This window comes from Bubalus bubalis, chromosome 4 (assembly GCF_019923935.1).
Source record: "Bubalus bubalis isolate 160015118507 breed Murrah chromosome 4, NDDB_SH_1, whole genome shotgun sequence".
Lineage (NCBI taxonomy): Eukaryota > Metazoa > Chordata > Mammalia > Artiodactyla > Bovidae > Bubalus > Bubalus bubalis.
The window spans coordinates 31,488,866-31,510,924 of NC_059160.1; the positions used below are offsets into that span (position 1 = coordinate 31,488,866).

Consider the following 22,059-nt stretch of genomic DNA (forward strand, 5'->3'; position numbering starts at 1 on the left):
AATTCTATTCCTGGTGGTTCATCTGTCAATGAATTCATTTGTTCAGTCAGCTGGTCCTCAAACATTTGAGTGATTCAGATGTGAGAGGTGTTATGCAGGGAGCTGAGAGGGAAGACATGCCTCGAGGTGCTCAGTGTGTCCCAGGGGACCGCATGCAAGTGAGTCAGCCCCTATAGGACTGCACGCAGAATCACAGGACGGAGGCTGACGCAAGGTGCTCTGGGAGCAGAGATGGTGGCAGCCCAGGAGTTCCAGCAGGGTTTCAAGAGGAGGTGGTGCCTGAGATGGATCTTAAAGGATAAGAGGTGGGGAAATTTATTTCATATATATATATATATATATATATAGAGAGAGAGAGAGAGAGAGAGAAGAACAAAGATAAAAAGAAAGCATAGAATGTTGGTATGGCCAGAGTGAAAGGTATGTAGGTGGATAATGAAAGATGAGGTTAGACAGGTGAGGAAAGATTGACTAATGAATGGTTGCCTGTCCTTGAAGAGCTGAAGAGGTACTGAAGGATTTAGGCAACAGAATGCATATTAAGCATGAGATTTGCAGTTAAGGAAGATTATTCTGTCCTCAGTATTGAATTTCCTGCCAGTTTTATTCTAGCAAGGCTAAGAATCTTGGTTATTTTAAGATCTAAGCTCCTTGGCATCTAAATTAATAAGCTCTTGAGAAAAAGAATACAATAGTTCATAGCTGAGGTTGGTAATTAATATAATAAAATCCAAGTATCTTTATGCCATTGCATGTGTGCTCAGTCGTGACTGACTCTTTGTGACCCCATGGACTGCAGCCTGCCAGGCTCCTCTGTCCATGGGATTTTCCAGGCAAGAATACTGGAGTGTTGCCAGTTCCTCCTCAAGGCGATCTTCCCAACCCAGGGATTGAACCCAAGCCTCCAGAGGCTTCTGCATTGGCAGGCGGATTCCTTACCACTATGCCACCTGGGAAGCAAGTTTCTTTATAATTCTCTCTAAATATTACTAGGTAAATCTATTTGGACTCTGGTTGTATCTAAGATTTTTTCAGGCCTAAATAATCACATCTTTTCAAATGCAGTTGTACCTTATCAGGCAAAGTCAAGATGAGAGAGGATTCTCTGGCTATTGAAATGGAAAACAAAAGCAAAAATGACAATGTGCCTGACACACAACTAATATTCTTAAATAACTATTTAGGTGAAACACCATAATATTCAGAACAATACCCATGGTTCCTTCATAGTTCTCAGACTCCATAGTCAGGAAACTGTTCACTTTCTTCACTGCGCCCATCTGGACCTCCACATCAGCCAAGTTCCTCACGACCCAATTCAAATAATTGGTTATCTGTGTCAGGTGACAAAAACAATGAGCACATAGCAAATAAAGTAACAGTTTTTGTGAACACTGGATATCAGGGGATAGGATGACTTGGACTGTTCACGTGGGTACAGTTCATAAACACTACAGGTTATCAGAGATCAGAGAGGATGTCATGGGCTAATGCTGGCAAAGGAGGTATCTGCTCTTCTTCAGTGGTCCTCTAATTTCATTGATTTGTGGACTGTCCTGACTTCCTTGCCCGGTGGATAGTTGTATGCTTCCACTTACCTCATTTATATTCACATGGGAGTTGAAGTGAAAGTGAAGTGAAAGTCACTCAGTTGTGTCTGACTCTTTGTGACCACATGGACTATACAATCCATAAAGTTCTCTAGGCCAGAATACTGGAGTGGGTAGCCTTTCCCTTCTCCAGGGGCTCTTCCCAACCCAGAGATCAAACCCAGGTCTCCTGCATTGCAGGCGGATTCCTTACCAGCTGAGCCACAAGGGAAGCCCAAGAATACTGGAGTGGGTAGCCTATGCCTTCTCCAGCAGATCTCCCTGACCCAGGAATTGAACCAGTGTCTCCTGCATTGCAGGCAGATTCTTTACCAACTGAGCTATCAGGGAAGCTCACATGGGAGTTAGTGTTCCTAAATGGGTGGTGAGCAACTCAGGACAAGAATACCAAACAACCTTGGGAGAACTCTGACCACAGTGTTTGAGGAGTTTCTAAAAATTGGTTCAAAATGTCAGAAATGAATCCATGCCATCCTAAAACGCCGGGTTTAGGCCCAAATCTACTATTATCTGCAGGCTATCATCTTGTTATGAATTTCTAGTTAGTCCTCTAACATCCACGAATAAAAGTTGATGATAACTATGGAAAGTACCTCAAGTGCGGTACAAAGAGAGAGAGAGAGGTTTTCATCCATACTTACCGTAAGTGCATACAGAAGACCTAAGCCCACCAATCCAGAATTGGAAGACCCACTAATGGATGCAATAGATGCAGTGAGGACAATGCAAGCACCCAGATAATCCTAAAAAAGAGTGAGAAAAAATGTTAAAAGATTTTCCCTAAGTTCTTAAAACCAAGGATCCCGATCAACGTGGGTGATCACTAACAGAATAGACGTTACTCATTGCGTGTCCTGTGAGGTTTCAGAACCAGGTTACAGAAGGTAGGGAAGAATAATAACTCACAGTCTTAGGGCTGGAAGGGAAGTGATGCAAGGCTCTGATTATATCTGAAAGCAGATAATTCTTTCAGAGATGGTAACTACCTGGTCAGAAATTAAGCTGCAATTTTTGGCATGACCAGGATCAGATGAAATATTTTCTTTCTTTCTTTCTTTTTTACTTATCTACTGCATTTTACCAGACAAGCAATTATTTTTAACTTAACTTTCTACCTTGAATTTCATGTGCACTTATACCAGGGTTGGGATTAGCTCTCTTATATGCTAATTCAAGGCCTTTGCAGAAATTTGTATCTAGTTAGCTTGTTAGGATTTGTATCAATATCTGAACTCTTTGTCAATATGGACTCAGAGTCTGGGACATTAAATCTAAAGATTGCATAGAAATAGGAATAAGTGTAATTTTTCTCTCTTAATTAGAAATATGAACATGTCTTAAAATATCTGAATTAATTATGACTCAATGATAAACTTTTTCCAGAAAATTTAAAAATTAATTAAGGTCAACCTTTAAACTCAAAGGAGAGATGGGGGGTACCTGTCTATTTTCTACACCTTCTTCCTCCTCCATTTCCCAACATTCTTAGGCATTGTTATATCTTATCCTTTGAAAAAGAAATTTTTTTTTTTTTTTAGATTTGAATATCAGGAGATTTATTTCAGTGCTGTTATTATTGGAAAAAATTCAAAAAAAAAAGGAAATTTTCCTACTATGTGAAAGTTGCTCAGTTGTGTCCGACTCTTTTCGATCCTATGTACTATACAGCCCATGGAATTCCTTAGGCCAGAATACTGGAGTGGGTAGACTTTCCCTTCTCCAGGGGATCTTCCCAACCCAGGGATCAAACCCAGGTCTCCTGAACTGCAGGCAAATTCTTTACCAGATGAGCTACCAGGGAAGCCCTAGAATACCTATACCAGGGAAGCATAGAATGAATAAATAAATCATCATACAGACATGTGATGGTATTGTATATTTTGCTGTGATTAAAAATAATGTTTTAAACATTTTAATAATGAAAAATGGTCATCATTTTACATCAAATAAAAAATGCCAGGCATAAAACATGCAGCAGGATTTTTAAATTATAAAAGATTATATACATTTTATGTGTTTACTTTTTATTTATTTCTTAAAGATAATATAAATGTTAACAAAATGTTAATGGAATTTTCCATAGTCAATAGAATCATTAAAATTTGTCAGGCTGATGTGTCAGATATGCCAGAAGCAGGTCAAATTTCAGGCATGAACACTTTCTAGAATTATCTCAAGTCTCATCTTACTGGTGATGATCTTCTCTAGCAAGATACACCTCTAATACCTTAAAAAAAACCTAGTAATTAGGTGAGAAGACTTTAATGACCGTAAGAGAGTGGTTAACATGCTGAAATCAAGAATGGTTTCTCAAATAAGCTCACATGTGTGCATCCCAGCATCTATTTTCTTTTATTTATTTATTTCTATTTTCTTTAAAGATCTCTTTTTTAATGTGGGCCATTTTAAAAGTCTTTATTAAACTTTTTACAATATCACTTGCCTTTTATGTTTTGGTTTTTTAACTACGAGTCACGTGGGATCTTACTTCCCTGAACAGGGATCAAACCCACACCTCCTGCACTGGAAGGTGAGGTCTTAACCACTGGGCAGCCAGGGAAGTCCCTCTGCAATTTTTAAATTAGCCCCAAAGATCAACTTGTTGGGGAGCAATCAATGATCCCAGCCTTGGAATCACAGGTCTGGGTTCAAATGATGCCTTTGTCAATTACAAGCTAATACATTTAGATGAGTCAGTTTCTTCTTGGAAACTCAGTTTCTTCTTTGGAAAATAGAAATAGTACCTAATTTACAGGGATTTTGAAAGGAATAATAAAAAAAATCAGTTAGATTTTCCCACCTCCATGTAACAGGATGTCCTTTTCCCTTCTGGATGATTTTCAAATGTTTGAAGCAAGCTTAAAAGCTTATGTGCATCATAAAACATCAAAGGTTAAAACAGGCACTAAAATTTAATTCTGTCATGATTCCCATGGTCTTTACAAAGAATAAAGAAAGAAATCATGAGATTTAATCCCTCGAGGCAGTAAATTCCATAGAGTTAGTAAATATTCCTTTGATAGCTCCTTCCGTTGTATCCAGTGTATTCATTTATTAACAGCTTGTCACCAATCAGACCCCCCTTTATTTGAAGCAACAACTATATGAATGTAGAATCTAACCAGCCTGGGCTGCTTTTTTATATATTATAAACACCAATGTGTTCCCCTAAATACTTCTAAAATATTTACGACAATATGAATTTTTCCTTCCCACTCTCTCGTTAAAGTTAATACTTTTAACATTATGCTATAAATTTGTTATTCCCAATATTAGCTTTTCTAAAGAGACTCATAAAGAGTTTATGTGATAAGTCTCAGAAAGTAAGTTAGCACTAGGAGATACTTCCAGCAAGATGCTCCCAGCATGATACAAAGAAATATTCCAGTCTGTGTCTGAGAAATTACTGTGGGCAACATACAATTTAAGACAGGGGGTCCCAATTTCCAGTATTTTAAGCCTGATAATCTGAGGTGGAGCCGATGTAATAATAATAGAAATAGAGTACAGAGTAAATGTAATGCGCTTGAATCATCCCTAAACCACCCCCCGTTCCCTGGTTCATGGAAAAATTGCTTTCCATGAAACTGGTCCCTGGTGTCAGAAAGGTTGGGGACCCCTGCTTTAAGGGCTTGAAACAATATATGTTTTTATTAGTTTCTATTCTCCACTTCCTCCCAGATGACCTCAGAAGGGCCTCATGCATTCATCCATCTTTCCATTCATTCAATGGTCTTTTAAAGGTATATATAACTTCCCTGTTTAGAATATCAATGCCTTCTTATTGCACTTGCAATAAATTCAGACTCTGATGAATTACAAAGCCGCAGATGATGCAAAGTCTGGGTTCTAGACCTTGCCTCCTCTGCCCTTATCTGAGATTCTGTTTCTACTCCTTCACCGTGCTCCAATCATGCTGGTCTTCCTGTCTTCGGTCAGATAAACTGGGACCTGGGACCCTTTACTGCAGTGCCTGAACCTGAACAAACGAATCCTTCAGCAAGAGAGTACAAAGAAACTGAAAGGGACTAAAAATAACAGCACACACGCGCCACTGGGGTCATGACTTACAATAAGATACAAAAAGGCTGCAAATCAACTGCCATTTCTAAGGTGCCTGGAACAGAAGCATGGTACTGTGTATGATCCCTGCACACAGCACCATCAAAGGGGTGGGCGGACCACTTAAGCTACTCTTTCTCCTCAACCCAGCAATTCACCCCCACATTCAACCTATTTAAGGAATCAGCACTCCCTGAAATGTTAAGGTGAAGTGTTAAATCACTGGACTGCCAGTAAAGTGCCCAAGGCATAGCTATTTGAAGTACATAATAGAGCAGATTTTTCAGGGGACGAATCCATTGCCAAATTCCACAATCTAGTAAATTCAAATAGAAGTAAGAATTTAAAACCCAGTATGTCTACCGTTTGTGGCACTAGTGGTAAAGAACCTGCCTGCCAATGCAGGAGACATTAGAGACTCAGGTTCAATTCGTAGGTCAGGAAGATCCCCTGGGAGGAGGGCATGGCAACGCACTCCAGTATTCTTGCCTGGAGAATCCCTTGAACAGAGGAGTCTGGTGGGCTACGGTCCACAGGGTCATGAAGAATCGGACACGACTGAAGCGACTTAGTGCACAGGCACAGGTCTGCAGTTTAGTATCTAAAACAAAGTTATTTCATTTTTCATAAAAATATTTTTTATCATTTTCTTTTTTTTTTTTAGTGCTATTTGTGTTGTCTTTTAGTTATATCAGTGAGATACTTTCCAGTTCATTCCTGGATTACCACCCCCTGCTCAATAATGCTTTTTTTTTTCCTAAGAAACGAGATTTTTTGGAGGCATTTGATCAGAATTTTACCTCATCTGAATAAGAGAGGAAGCCCCTTTGTGCATGTTTATCAAGAAACCTCATAGCAAAATAACTAAATTCCAATCACTTCCCTTCCGATAGTACTGTAATAGTAACAGACATGTGAAATTGCTAGGTAATATAAGAGTTTATGTTAGTTGCCCATTTCCACTTCCTTTACCATTAAACTTCAGTTTAATGAATTATACAGTGATTGTACCTTTCCACACCTCCTTTCCTTTCCACTGCAAACATGTGAACAACAAAATGGCTTAAAAGCAGTAAGAAAGGACACGCAGATCATCTGAATTCACTCACACGCTAGCAGCACGTGTCCTCCCAGTAAGGCTTTCTATATCCTACCCAATCAATTCACTGAAGAAAACACGTTCAGTCATAATGATACAATGGAAAGAGAGAGTCTGCTTAGGAAAGAGAAGCTACTACACGTGTGAATTTCCATTCTTAAAGAGGGCCCAACCACAGGACATTTGTATTAGTGATAAATTATAACTTCCATTGAGTTTGGGAATTCAACACTCCCCTCCAGAAGGGAAGCCTTTGATCCCCAGGTCAAAAGAGAGGTGTCTGGTCAGATTTCCAGTGATTCAATGACCTCTATCTCTATGTGGAATTATAGTGAAAATAATAATTCTCCATAAAACAACCTTATAAGTAGTTAATAGGAATACCATCTCTCCCTTTTGTCATAGTCTTCAGAAATGCATGTCTAAAAACAAGAAGTCGATGTTTATGGTTCCACAGAGTGTCTGGGTCTTCACATGACAAGATCAACACACACCTGTCTATAATAAGAGTTGTAAACACTCAAAACAGCTCTGTACTGTTTCACAAAATAGACTCTCATACAAGTTCACCCTGAAGATTATTTTCACTTTAGCCTGTTGATTCTAAAGACTTTTTTTTCTTTTTTGGCTTCTTGATGTGATTTCTCTTTTATCCTTTCACCACACAGCAAGACAAAGCCTTGGAAAGACACCCTTTAGATAGAGTTACACAATTTTTGCAAATGGAAACGCCAATGCCAAAGAACTGGAACTGTTTAGTGCAGAGGGATGAACAGAAAATGCTGTGCTGAACAAAAGAACGTAAGCATCATTCAAAGGTTAGGCTGCAGTGACACACGGCACATGACTGTGGTCCACTCACTTGGCACCCGCAGGAGAAACACTCCCCTCCGCTGCCAAAGCCACCTGGGTGGCCACAGTCTGGCTACTTTCCTACCGGCCAAATTATTCTTTTAGGTTCTTGTCCTTTTCTGAGGCCTGTGTGCTGTGACCTTTATTTCCTCCCCCCCAATTCAGAATAAGTATGAAAAGAACACGGTGGGCAGGCTACATCTTCCATGGCTAACACTCTTCAGCCAGAAAAAGGGAATACTTTGTAATTGTCTTATGTGTGTTAGTCACTCAGTCGTGTCTGATTCCTACAGACCCTATGGGCTGTAGCCCACCAGGCTCCTCTATCTATGGGGAGTCTCAAGAATACTGGAGTGGGTTGCCATGCCCTCCTTCAGGGGATCTTCCTGACCCAGGGATCGAACCAAGGTCTCCTGCATTGCAGGCAGATTCTTTACCCACTGAGCCACCAGGGAAGCTTCTGTAATTGCCTTAACACTTATTTAGCATGACCAGAAAAAGAAATGAAAGCCATATATTGAAAAAAAAAAAGATAATAAAACTTGGATGGGGCTCAGGAATCTTCCCGAATTCAAAAAAGGTATTTTTATCCTTTTATCCCTTACTTCTCTTGGAGATCGTCTGTCCACAGAATTCAGTGGCATTGCTCCAGAAAACTAAAATTGAGAATGAGGAAAAAAGGAAAAACAGTCACGGGAAACTATGATAAGCTTTCTCCCCTTTCTCTCCATGGAGGTCATTTTGCTGTTCAGTCATCAGTTGTGTCCCACTCTTTGTGACCCCATGGACTGTGGCACGGCAGGCTTCCCTGTTCCTCACTATCTCTCAAGTTGCTCAAACTCATGGCCATTGAGTCAGTGATGCCATCCAACCTTCTCCACTTCTGTGGCTCCCTTCTACTCCTGTCCTCAATCTTTCCTAGCATCAGGGTCTTTTCCAAAGAGCTGACTCTTTGCATTAGGTGGCCAAAGTACTGGAGCTTCAGCTTCAGCATCAGTCCTTCCAATAAATATTCAGGAGTTATTTCCTTTAGGATTGACTGGCTTGATCTCCTGGCTGTCCAAGGGACTGTCAAGAATCTTCTCCAGCAGCACAGTTCAAAAGCACCACAATTCTTTAGTGCTCAGCCTTCCTTATGGTCCGGAACTTCCACATCCATACATGACTACTGGAAAAACCATAGCTTTGACTAGATGGACTTTTGTCAGCAAACTGATGTCTCTGCTTTTGAATATGCTGAATTGGTGAGCTCCTCAGATCCGCATCAGGAGACCTGCTGGCCTCTTCTGAGCTCTGCCCAAGGTTGCTCCCATCCTGGTACCGATTGGCTGCGCTTCTGCTATGGGAGCTTCCAGATTATTTGCGATTAGCAGATATTTTTGTTAATTTGCTGGTTAACATATCAAAGAATAGGGAATGGAGGCAGCTGTGTTGATACTGGAGATAAGATCAATGCAGCATCAGTGGGCCAGATAGAGGTTTTCATTACTTATCTTGTTGTAAATGACTTACGAGGCAGAAAATATCCAGCTGTGGGGTTCAGAGAGCAGTTCACACCCCAGTCTCCAAGGTCCTATATCTGAACACTTATATTTCTCATATTTCTGAAACAAGATCCATTTATTTCAAACTGAAATTGTGTCTCCAGTGATGCACAGTAGTAATGAGGTCATTTACATGTGTACAATTGGGAGAAAGGTTATTTCCTAATTAGAGTTATCTGTTCTATTTATTCAACACTCCTATTGTGGCACATATGTTCTTGGATTATAGCATTTATATTCAAATAAACATTCTAATGTTCTAATATTCTAAATATTATGGTTCTAATGAAAACTCTGTACTTTCAGTGTACAGAATAGGAGAATAAATCTGACTGGTTTCAAGTTGAATTTCTGGGATTGTCTAGAAGGGTATGTGTGTGTGTGAGTGTTTGTGTATGTGTGTGTGTGCTAAGTTGCCTCAGTCATGTCCAACTCTTTGCAACCCATGGACGGTATCCCACCAGGCTCCTCTGTCTATGGGATTCTCCAGGCAAAAACACTGGAGTGGGCTGCCTTGCCCTCCTCCAGGGGATCTTCCCAACCCATGGATCGTACCAGGGTCTCTTACGTCTCCTACATTGCAGGCAGGTTCTTTAGGCCCACATAAACTTATTGAGAGAAGGAAATGGCAACCCACTCCAGTATTTTTGCCTGGAGAATCCCATGGACGCAGGAGCCTGGTGGGCTGCCATCTATGGGGTCGCACAGAGTCGGACACAACTGAAGCGACTTAGCAGCAGCAGTAGCAGCAAACTTATTGATAAACAAATATGAGAGATGAAAGAGACAAAATCATCCACAAAAGACTCTGGACCTTGAATTCTATCAGCAGATATGCCTGGAATGTTGCTATAAATCAACAGGTTTCTTACCAAATTTTATATTTATTCATCAGAAATAGAGCAAAGGACTCTATAACTTTTTTGTGTTGGTTTTTAAGGGACAGATCTGGTAATGAGACCAAATAGCAAGTTGTGGAAAGATGATAATACACAGAAAAGAAAAAAAAGACACAAAAACAGATGTGTTATAAGGTAATAGAATGAATGGCAGATTCTACCCTTCCTTTTTCAAATATCATACATACACACACACACATATATATATATATATATATATATATATATTTTAGGTTTCTACAAGTGGAACTAGAATTCATTTATATTCAAGTAGGTCCAGCTGCCTTTAATGGGGGAGTTAAGTAGCAGGGTACGAGGCAAGCTAAACTAACCCACTCTGAATCTGGCTGCTGTTTCTCTCTCATTTTTCCTGACCTCCCCTTTCTTGGCAGTCTGAACACTCTAATATCTTGTCTTCTGGCTACAAGAGCAGAACATATGGTTTGCTTGAAGATTCTTGTTAAACATTTGTCCATCAGCCTGACAGTGGGAAGCGCTAACGAGGAGAAGCAGAAGCCAACCCAGACTCACCTCGAGTCCAGAGCAAACACACGCGCCCCTAAGAAACACACTTGATCGTCAACATCAGGAAAATCAAACACAGAGGAAACTACTGACATTTCACCCCTGTGATTTTAGGACATTCTCTGATTAAGCTACTTCATCACTAGCTTTGTTATTCAGATATGATTTCTTTTCCTCAGAGAAAACAGATTTGAGCAAACAAACAGAAGCTTAAAGCAAGGATTTAGGGTCTGGGTAAGATCTAGGAATAGTAGTTTGTTTCTGTTATAAATCCTAAACACTTCACCTGCCTTTCTGTTACTTATATGTAATTGGAAAATCTCTGCCCTGCCCCTCCCAACCCCCACGGTGATCTGGAAGAAATTTCTTATCTGTTTAAAATTTGTGAAATATAATTGTGTTATGTTGCTGGATAATTTCTACACAATAACACAACACAAAACAATATAGTGGTACAGAGTCTCTGTTATTAGTGACCAATTATGACAACTACAGCTTACAGGGGGCCCAAGATTCTCTATCAATATGTTATCCATCCATCACCAACTCAGATTTTAATTTGGGCTCCTTCCTTTCACTTTATCAAATCCCCATTCCCAGATGCCCTCTCTGATCCACTGAGTTTTGAAAGAGGGCCTCCATATGACTGGGATGCTTAATCAGTGGAAGTGAGGTTCTTAACAATAATGCAGATAAACTTCCTTTTCCTTTTCACAAACTAATAATTATTTTTTAAGAAAAGATGACAATCAAGTCATCATTTTTACCAAAGTTGCTTATTCATCTGCAGATTACACAGCCCAGTCTGCAAACGACATCTCCTTCCCTCTGGAACTTGGATCTAACCTATTTCCTCTTTCATTTATTAGGAGTGGTTGACTTATTAACCATTTACCAAGGCAGGTACCATTTCCATTGATTTATTCATTCATCCATCCATTCAAAAGACATTTGTTGAGTGTACCTGCCAAAAAGTGAGCTACAGGACTTATATTACTATTTTTAAACCTAACACACCCATGAGGTCATACTCCTAGTTTACAAATGGCAAAGTGGGACCGAAATAAATTTGTTAACTTGCTAGACCAAGTATGCACAATGCCGAAGCTTATACCCATTCTCCTCCTTTATACAGGACAGAAGAAGGCAACAGATGAATAACTGCAGTTTTTTACATTTGGGCTAACATGACCCTCCACTGGCTTAAAATAGAAAGCTGCCATCTCTTCCAGGCTGGTCCAGTTCAGTAGAAGTGAGTACATCTATTCACTTGTCAAATTTTGAAAAAAAAAAAAAAAAAAACCAAAAACCTGAAGTTATACAAATATTTGCTATTCCATTAACTTATGTCATCTGGCCACTAATGAACACAAACTGAATTTTTGCTTTTGGGGCTATCTGTCTTGCAATTAGCTAAAAACATCATGACAAATTTCATCCGTACCATAAATAAACCTGAGCTAAAGTCCAGAAAATGTGGAGTGAGTGCTGAACATCAGTGGAAGCCTAGTTTCTACAACTGTCTCCCTCTTTGCATCAGGCCTCTTCTCTGTGTGGTTTCCATTTCGAAATCATGAAATGAACGTACCGTTCTGACCTCCAGCCATCTGTTGGCAGCTGAGAGGAATAAGTAGGCAATGTTGTTAGTGTCTGTCAGTTCCAGCATTCGTTGCTTAAATCTGGTCTCATGCCTGCAGAAAACAAAAATATTATGATGTTAGCCACACAACAGGAGAAATAATAAAAAACAGTCACACTTCCTACTACATTATTTACTCAACATGGTGACGAACTGGTGGGATGGAATGACTAGTAAACGGACTACTTGCAAATGAAGGCCAGCTGCTACTGCTCTCCTGCACCCTTCCTGAGAGATGGCATGGAGCGTAGTTCCTTTCTCAACCTCTGCTACAGAAAGGAATGTTTCCGATGACAAAGTCTTATTAAAGATCATTTCATAACTTTCTACATGAGGATGGTAACCGTGAAAACAAGGCACGGCCTATGTCTCAAGGGCCCTACAAAACCCAGAAGAAGTTGTACAGAAATGCAACATACTTGACCTAGATTTTACTGCATATATCTTACTTTTCCACAAGGCATGCATGGTTGGAGTTGGTAGCAGGAGCTAGAAGAGACTCACGAAAGGCAGGAAACTATGGGTTTGTAACAGGCAAGTATATACCTTAAAAATGTTCTTTTTGCTCAGTTTCTGGAAATCAAAGGAGGACAACGAGGTGGCAAGAGGTCGAGGATGAGGGTCTTTGGGAACTGCAGATGTCCTTGTTAAGCAAGATATCTTACACCTCAAAGTTACAAATTATTTGTAAGAATGGTCATTGCATGAAAGAAACTCTTAGTGTGTAGTATTTACGGGGATCTAGGACACATATCGGAGAAAGCAATGGCACCCCACTCCAGTACTCTTGCCTGGAAAATCCCATGGGCGGAGGAGCCTGGTAGGCTGCAGTCCATGGGGTCGCGAAGAGTCGGACATGACTGAGCGACTTGACTTTCACTTTTCACTTTCATGCACTGGAGAAGGCAATGGCAAGCCAGTCCAGTACTCTTGCCTGGAAAATCCCATGGACAGAGGAGCCTGGCGGGCTACAGTCCATGGGGTTGCAAAGAGTCGGACATGACTGAGCAATTAAACAACAACATGACACACACAGTTCAGATACTGATACTGGGTCAAATTAAGCTCATTCTTGGTAGTCAACATAATCAGACCAAATTCTTTGTAACCGTTGTTGTAAAGGAAACTTTTAATAAAAACCTCATCCAGGGATTTCCTTGGTGGTCTGGTGGTTAAGAATCTGCCTGGGAGTGCAGGGGATGCTGGTTCGATCTCTAGGCAGTGAGCTAAGATTCTGCATGCTGCAGAGTAACTAAGCCCAACCGTTACAACTAAAACCTGATGCAGAAAAATAAATAAATGTTTTTTAAAAAGAAACTTCATCCATTTGAACATGGGAGCTACTTCTCATAGAAACTCATGTTCCATGTTGATAAATCTTTTCTACATGACAAAAATAGTCTCTTTTTGTTTTTCAGTTATTTTCCCTGGGTAACAGAAACAATGGAAAGCTGGATCATATAAACAAAATAACTGATTGGAAGGCTGGAGGAAGTGCCAAATTCAACTTTCTGTGGCTTCGGCTTATCTTACAGAGACCTCCTGTCTATGTGTTATGTTTGCAGAGAATAACCAAATTTCATCTGACAGCCTGATGGTGATTCCTAGTTGATAAAAGACTGCTCCAAGTACCCCCCGCCCCCACCGCCCCAAATCTTCAAATCAATTTGCAAAAGTTTACAATAAACTATCACTATGTCAAAAATGAAGAAGTCCGGGGTGGGGTGTTCACTTGGCCCGTGAAGCCATCCATACAGGCCAATATAAAGCAGATAGTTGAAATTTATCCAGTCAATCCGATCATTCCAACATGCCAAACCAGAAAAATCAGATAATTGAGTCAGACAGCAACATCTGATCTACGATAATCAAAGGGTTTGACAATCAGAGCCAAATAATTACCTCACTTTGAGTTATATAGCTTTGACCCAAATGCCATGCACAGGAGGACCTGCACTGAATAGCAATACACTGGGCGGGACCAGGCAGACAGAGAAACAGGACTACCCTCATCATGACCCTTACACAGATGTGTGAGCTTAGTCACTCAGTCGTGTCCGACTCTTTGCGACTCCATGGACTGTAGCCCACCAGGCTCCTCGGTTCATGGGGATTCTCCAGGCAAGAATACTGAAGTGGGTTGCCATGCCCTCCTCCAGGGGACCTTCTCAACCCAGGGATCGAACCCAGGTCTCCTGCATTGCAGGCCAGTTCTTTCCTAGCTGAGCCACCAGGGACAGAGTGAATAATTAACAGAGGATGATTCACAGAGTTATAGGATTTACTGAGATAGTGGATTTCAACTGTGAACAGATATATCCAATTCTGTATTTGCATTATTGGGCAGATTTTCACCCACTCATTCAGGAACATTTAGCAAGCTTGAACTCAAAGTGAGACATTACAACATATATGTATGAACAAGACACAACCTCTGCCCTAGAGAAGCACATTGTCTAGTGAAAGAGGTAAGCATGGGGTTGTTGTAGTATGAACAAGAAAAGACGGCTCAACACAGAAGCCAATCATATGGCCCTATGTGAAAAATGCTACGTGAATATCAAGGAAGATGAAAGTTTGCACTGGCTAGAAGAAAAGAATGGCAGGGAATAGGGTGGAAGGTGGGGAGGGATGGATAAAGCCATCTCTGGGATGGACTGAATGAGGTTTTAAGAAATGGGCTGAATTTTTTCGGGCTTCCCTGATAGCATATTCAAAAGCAGAGACATTACTTTGCCAACAAAGGTTCGTCTAGTCAAGGCTATGGTTTTTCCTGTGGTCATGTATGGATGTGAGAGTTGGACTGTGAAGAAGGCTGAGCGCCAAAGAATTGATGCTTTTGAACTGTGGTGTTGGAGAAGACTCTTGAGAGTCCCTTGGACTGCAAGGAGATCCAACCAGTCCATTCTGAAGGAGATCAACCCTGGGATTTCTTTGGAAGGAACCATGCTAAAGCTGAAACTCCAGTACTTTGGCCACCTCATGCGAAGAGTTGATTCATTGGAAAAGACCCTGATGCTGGGAGGGATTGGGGGCAGGAGGAGAAGGGGACGGCAGAGGATGAGATGGCTGGATGGCATCACTGACTCGATGGACGTGAGTCTGAGTGAACTCCGGGAGTTGGTGATGGACAGGGAGGCCTGGTGTGCTGCGATTCATGGGGTCGCAAAGAGTCGGACACGACTGAGCGACTGATCTGATCTTATCTGATCTGGTGACTCAGATGGTAAAGCGTCTGCCTGCAATGCGGAAGACCTGGGTTCGATCCTTGGGTTGGGAATATACCCTGGGGAAGGAAATGGCAACCCACTCCAGCACTCTTGCCTGAAAAACTCCATGGATTGATGAGTCTGGTAGGCTACAGTCCATGGGATCGCAAAGAGTCGGCACGACTGAGCAACTTCACTGGTTCACAGAATTTTTCGGATGGACAAGGAGGGACAAAAGCATTGGAAGTATCAGGAACAATATGAGCTAAGGAGCAGAAATGAGAAAACAAGTCCAGGAGGTGGAGACAGGGTCCCCCTTCCTAGAGGGCTGTGATGATGGAGAGACGTGGGGAGGGGGAAACTTGGACCAAAGCCTGTGGACTCCAATTGAGACGAACATCCAACACATCATTGTGACAAAGTGTTTTGTCTGGGGCTCTTCTTCCTCTCCCTCTAGTTTGGGGATATTGTTGCAGATACACTCTTAAGGAGTTTGTAAATGGAGCTGGCAACAGTCTGAAGCAGCAGTGAAAGGGGAGGGGTGGAAATGCAGTGAACATTCTTTCTGTGTGTTTCTATTTGGCAAGAACCCTTCTGTTTTCCTAATGGAAACTTTGACACACTCAGTCTGTATCTTTTCATCCACATCCAGCTCATCTTCTGAACATTCTTAGACCTTTATTCTGTCAGACCAAAAAAAAAGTAGGAAAGGTCACTGAAATCTCAGTCTAATTTAACTGTGATCCTCTGGTGGTAAACTACTTGAGGTTAGTTCATGCTGCCTCTGAGTACACCATGAACCCTGAACGCAGGGGAGGAAAGCAGCCTAATCAGTAAATACAAACTTTCCAGAGAGCTGATGACTCTGGGGACTCTTACTAGCCTGAAAGAGAGGAAGAAGTAGATGGAAAAGCATGTGTTTGATTCTTAACAGTCGCTAAGTCGTGTCTGCCCCTTTGCGACCCATGGACTGTAGTCCACTGGCCTCCTCTGTTCATGGGATTTTCTAGGCAAGAATACTGGAGTGGGTTGCCATTTCCTTCTCCAGGGAATCTTCCTGATCCAGGGATAAACCTGCATTTCCTGCATTGGCAGGTGGATTCCTTACCACTGAGCCACCTGGGAAGCCTCATTCAAGTCCTCGGTGACATGTAATAGTTTGTCCTTCTTAGAGCTCCCTAGAATTTTCCCGATGTAAAATTAGGAACAGTCAAGCCAAATTCTGCTTGTGTGTCTAGTGAAGAATAGATGATTAAATGAAAAATCTAAACCTTGACTTTCAGTCAAGTTTCTCTTTCATTTGAGACCAGGATCATTTTCTTCAAGATGTTTTACATAGTCCAGTCTTCATCATTCTCAGTAAATGACCTCACTTGTTCTTCAGGGAGAAGACAGAGGCTGTTTTCTGTTCCACCTGCCAGCTTGCCTGAATCAGGTCACTGCTTCTTCCCCACCTGCCATGTTATCCTAACTATTTTCCCTGTGGTATTTATCTGGGGTAGAAATAAAAGGCCGTATCTTTGGAGTCTTTCTATATCCATTGCAAGACTAGCACTTGGCATGTGTTCAAATAAATTAACTCAAAAGAACTTTGGTGAAAAAATGAAATTCTTAACATGGTGTACTTATGATTACCACTGGGCATTGCTGGCTACTATTAGAACACAAATTATGTCTTAATCAGTTCAGTTCAGTCGCTCAGTCGTGTCCGACTCTTTGCAACCCCATGAATCGCAGCACGCCAGGCCTCCCTGTCCATCACCAACTCCCGGAGTTCACTCAGACTCACGTCCATCGAGTCAGTGATGCCATCCAGCCATCTCATCCTCTGTCGTCCCCTCTCCTCCTGCCCCTAATTCCTCCCAGCATCAGAGTCTTTTCCAATGAGTCAACTCTTCGCATGAGGTGGCCAAAGTACTGGAGTTTCAGCTTTAGCATCAGTCCTTCCAAGGAACACTCAGGACTGATCTCCTTTAATAGAGTTCAGGTAATTTTTTGAGTATTAAGCAAACTCTTTTGATGAAAATCTTGGGATATTACTTCAATGTTTACCAACATTGAAGAAAACTATTTAAGTCTGAAGTAACTTTGGTGTAATAATATTTCTTTTATTATTATTATTAATGCATGTATTTTAGCTTCTCTATTACTTCTTTGCTAATCACTGTGGTTAATGCTTTAGGTGTGTGCTCAGTTGCATCCAACTCTTTGTGACCCCACAGACTGTAGCCTGCCAGGCTCCTCTGTCCATGGGATTGTCCAAAAAGGACACTGAAGTGGGTAGCCATTGCCTCCTCCATGGGATCTTCTCAATCCAGGGATCGAACCACCGCCTCCTGCACTGCAGGCAGAGTTTTTACCACTGAGCCACAGGGGAAGCCAATGCTTCGTATGAAAAGTGAAAGTTGCTCAGTCCTATCCAGCTCTTTGCAACCTCATGGACTATAGCCCACTAGGCTCCTCTGTCCATGGGATTCTCCAGGCAAGAATACTGGAGTGAGTTGCTGTTTCCTTCTCCAGGGGATCTTCCCAATCCAGGGATTGAAGCCAGGTCTCCTGCATTGCAGATGGATTCTTTACCATCTGAGCCACCAGGGAAGCCCAAGAATACTGGAGTGGGTAGCCTATCCCTTCTCCAAGGGATCTTCTGGACCCATGAATTGAACCAGGTTCCCCTGCAATGCAGGTGCATTCTTTCCAGCTGAGCTACCAGGGAAGCTCTAATGCTTTACATGCATTATATCAATTAGTCCAATAACCCTAAAAAGCAAAATTGTTTTCCCTATTTCACAGATGAGGTTAGGGAATTCAAAAGCCTAGTCTAAATCACACAGGTAGTATCTAACCGACATGATGCTGAATTCTTTCTTTATTCTTGTTAAAATTTCAAATAACTAAACTCTATGATCATTTGTTGTTGTTGTCTAGTCACTAAATCATGTCCAACTCTTCTTGCAACTCTGTAGACTGTAGTCCGCCAGACTCTTCTGTCCATAGGATTTCCCAGGCAACAATACTGAAGCAGGTTGTCATTTCCGTCTCCAGGGGATCTTCCTGACCCAGGGACTGAACCCGAATCTCTTGCACTGGCAGGCAGATTCTTTACCAGTGAGCCACGTGTGAAGCCCTCTGTGATCGTTTTTTGTCATGTTTTTCTTACTACTAGTTTAGAACACAGGCACACACACAGTGGGCATCAGAAAATGGGAGCAATGATCAGTTATTTGTAGGCAAATATTTGTTGATAATGTAACTGCCTAATCAACAAAATGAAAATATGTTTACTTACCTAAATGCCCGAATGGTGGTGAGTCCTTCAGCAGTTTCTGAGAAGTGGCAAAGCAGAGGGAGCTGGGTACTGTCATCAAGTTCCTGGAGGTCCCTAGGACAGAGACAAGTACAAAAATAAACTTTACACTCATTCAAACTCAAAGAATACTGTGTGTGTGTGTTAGTCACTCAGTCGTTTCCAACTCTGAGACACCAAGAACTATAGTTTGCCAGGTTCCTCTATCCCTGGAATTCTCCAGGCAAGAATACTGGAGTGGGTTGCTATTCCCTTCTCCAGGGGATGTTTCCAACCCAGGGATCGAACCTGGGTATCCTGCACTGCAGGCAGATTCTTTACTGTCTGAGCTGGGAGCTTTGTTCATTCTAAATTAAGGTTATTTTTTGTCAGAGTAACTACTGGGTTGGCCAAAAGGTTCATTTGGATTTTCCCATCACATCTTTTGGAAAAATATGAACAAAATTTTGGCCAACCCACATATTTTCCTCCAACATTCAACAAAAAAAATCCAACAGCTTATAATCTAAAGAGGAAGAGAAAAATAAATATTACATAATAAACATGGGTCCAGGCTGAATGTTATGTGTTGTACAAAAACATCAATTTTGTATCACAGTTAAAGTAAACTTTTATGGGAACACATAGGAAGGAGCAATTAATGTACGAGATGGGAAATGTTTTCTTTGAGCAGGTGTTACTTAGGCCAAACGTTAAGCATGAGCGGTGTGCTTCAACCAAACAGACAAGAAGTGCATTCCAGCTAAGGGAACAAACCAGAGCGAGTACAGAGGACTAAAGAACTGGCGAATTCAGTCTGGCTGGTGACCAGAGTCCTTTGGGGATGTTGTCATGGGAAAAGGCTGGACAAGCAATGGGGGGAGGGGCTAGACTGTAGAAGATCCTGAATGGGCTGGGAAAAATCACTGAGGACTAGAAATAAAACGACCAGAGCTTGTTTAAATCAACATAATTTGGAGACAGTGTAAAGGATGGAAGAGAATGAGTAAGGACAGTTTATCAGAACTTTTTTTTTTTTTTTTTTTAATTTTATTTTATTTTTAAACTTTACATAACTGTAAATTCTGAATTAGGTGTGATGCTGGTACAATTTAATATAGGGGGAGATTGTGAGATAGCTTATTAGAAGTAGCCTTCTAAACTGCTACAATCAACTCATTGTAGCAGAGTGAATAAGAGAGAAGAGTCACACAGACACAGAAGACAAACTTATGGCTACCAAAGGTGATTGGGAAGAGAGACGTTAGGAATCTGGGATTAGCATATATACATTACTATATAGATTGGTAAACAGCAAGGACCTACTGTATAGCACAGGGAACCATACTCAATGTGTCATAAAAACCTATAGTGGAAAAGAATCTGAAAAAGTATGTATATACATGTATATGCATGGGCTTCCCAGGTGGGGCTAGCAGTAAAGAATCTGCCTGCCAATGCAGGAGACGTAAGAGACGTGGGTTCTATCCCTGGGTGAGGAAAATCCCTTGGAAGAGGGCATGGCAACCCACTCCAGAGTTCTTGCCTGGAGAATCCCATGGACATTGAAGCCTGGTAGGCTTCAGTCCATAGGGTCACAAAGAGTCTGACACGACTTTGCTGTACACTTGAAACTAACACAATATTGTAAATTATACTTCAATTAAAAATAAAATAAATTTAAAAAGAGAGGGGAGTCAAATATGGCTTGTTTGTTACTCAGCAGACTTGGAAGATGACAGTGCTATTTACCAGGATGGGAGACAGAGAATAAAGACACTAGAAGAGACAGATAATGAATTTGGCTTCAGCCACAATGAGATTGAGTTCCTCCCTAAATAGAACTGGCATTCACTGGTCCTCCAAGTGTCAATATATATTTTTAGGTCAATAAAGTGCTCAGTGAATGGCTGGTGGACAAATGCCTGAATCAGACCCTTTCTATAAAGATGCACACTCTAGACAAGTTTGTAAATCACACAAGCTAGCCTTTCTAGAAGGCTCACAGTTCTATCACACGTTTCAAAACATGCTTTTATTTTTCTTTTCAGCCTTTTTTCTGTCTTTCTTAGGTTTTTGGGGTGGAGGGAATCAAGAGTAGCAGCGCTGATACTCACCTGTCAGTCAATGAACTGATTACATTGTTACATAATCTTCGACTGTTAAATAATCTTAGATCTTTGGGGACTGCCTGAGTTCTCCCATGACCAAAGGCAAAGTACTTTTGTGAGTTTCTAAAATGAATTTCTCACTTCAGAAACTCAATGAGGGGAGGGAAGGAGAGGGGTGAAGAGGAGGATGAATATGAAGGAATGTAAAGAGTCTGTGATTATTAAACAGAAAACTCAGTGGCTAATTGTAAATTTGACACAAGCAACAGGTGGTCACTACATTTAGGTCTGACATGAAGGGGAAAAGTTGAGGAAGGAGGAACCTCTTTTTATAGGACAGTGTTTTATGAAACCAGAAAGGTGAGGGTACAGCTTGACCTTATTCTCCTGTAAATAGGAAAGCTTACTTACAGAGCTAGCCACACATGGGTCTTTGATGTTAGATATTCGAAATTCAATGGCATTTCCTGTCTGATGCTAGGAAAGATTGAGGGCAGGAGGAGAGTAGGGTGGCAGAGTGTGAGATGGTTAGATGGCATCATCGACTCAATGGACATGAATCTGAGCAAACTCCGGGAGACAGTGAAAGACAGGGAAGAACTGGCGTGCTGCAGTCCATGGGGTGGCAAAAAGTCGGACACGACTGAGCGACTGAACAACAGTAAGTCCCCCACTTTAATTCCCTTTGGTGTTTACAAAATAGTGTGTTAAATTGCTCAAGATTTTCAATATGAGTGTTTTCTTTAGAACCTCAGCATCTAGAGGTTTCTTTTTATGGATGAGATTTAATATCATGTGGTCCTATTTGCAAACGACCAGAGAATTTCAAATAAAAATGGTTTATAATCCATTATCAAAGTTCATTCTTTAAAAATGACCATCCCTTCCATATTTTAATAATCTACTATAATGAAAAGACTTAGCAATTAAAATCTGTAAAGAACTAAGGTTATTTGCTTGGCCTCTGTACTCGATTTCTATTGCCCAGGGATGAAAACAGGCCAACATGAGCATGAATCTGAAGTAAAACATGACTGTTGAGTATCACTGGTGAGAAGGCAAGAAGAGATTTGGAAACAGCCAGCAGAAAGGAAGTGACTGAACTTTTCTGCCCCTCCAGCAAGCAACATCAACAGTAATACCAGAAGAAATGAAAGAGCAAATGTAATGGCTAGTTTCTTCCTTCTGGTCTGAATTTTCTATGAGCAAAGAGAAGGGGCTAG

General features: G+C 41.2%; 1 protein-coding gene and 1 long non-coding RNA gene across 8 annotated transcripts in view; one reads left to right on the forward strand and one right to left on the reverse strand.

Moving 5' to 3' along the window:
* The window catches only part of ABCC9 (ATP binding cassette subfamily C member 9), a 154,356-nt gene that overhangs the window by 22,240 nt on the left and 110,057 nt on the right, over positions 1-22,059 (reverse strand). For all 7 annotated transcript variants that reach the window (XM_006067642.4, XM_006067643.4, XM_025283380.3 and 4 more), the window contains 4 exons: positions 18,729-18,821; positions 12,180-12,282; positions 2,252-2,353; positions 1,214-1,334 (listed from right to left, as the gene is read on the reverse strand). In XM_006067642.4, the coding sequence (XP_006067704.1) occupies positions 1,214-1,334; positions 2,252-2,353; positions 12,180-12,282; positions 18,729-18,821 (419 nt within the window). The remainder of the gene's footprint in view (positions 1-1,213; positions 1,335-2,251; positions 2,354-12,179; positions 12,283-18,728; positions 18,822-22,059) is intronic.
* LOC102408797 lies at positions 4-13,939 on the forward strand. Its single transcript, XR_006550410.2, has 3 exons — positions 4-305; positions 11,727-11,843; positions 13,649-13,939. It is a non-coding gene; the product is annotated as an uncharacterized LOC102408797 (long non-coding RNA).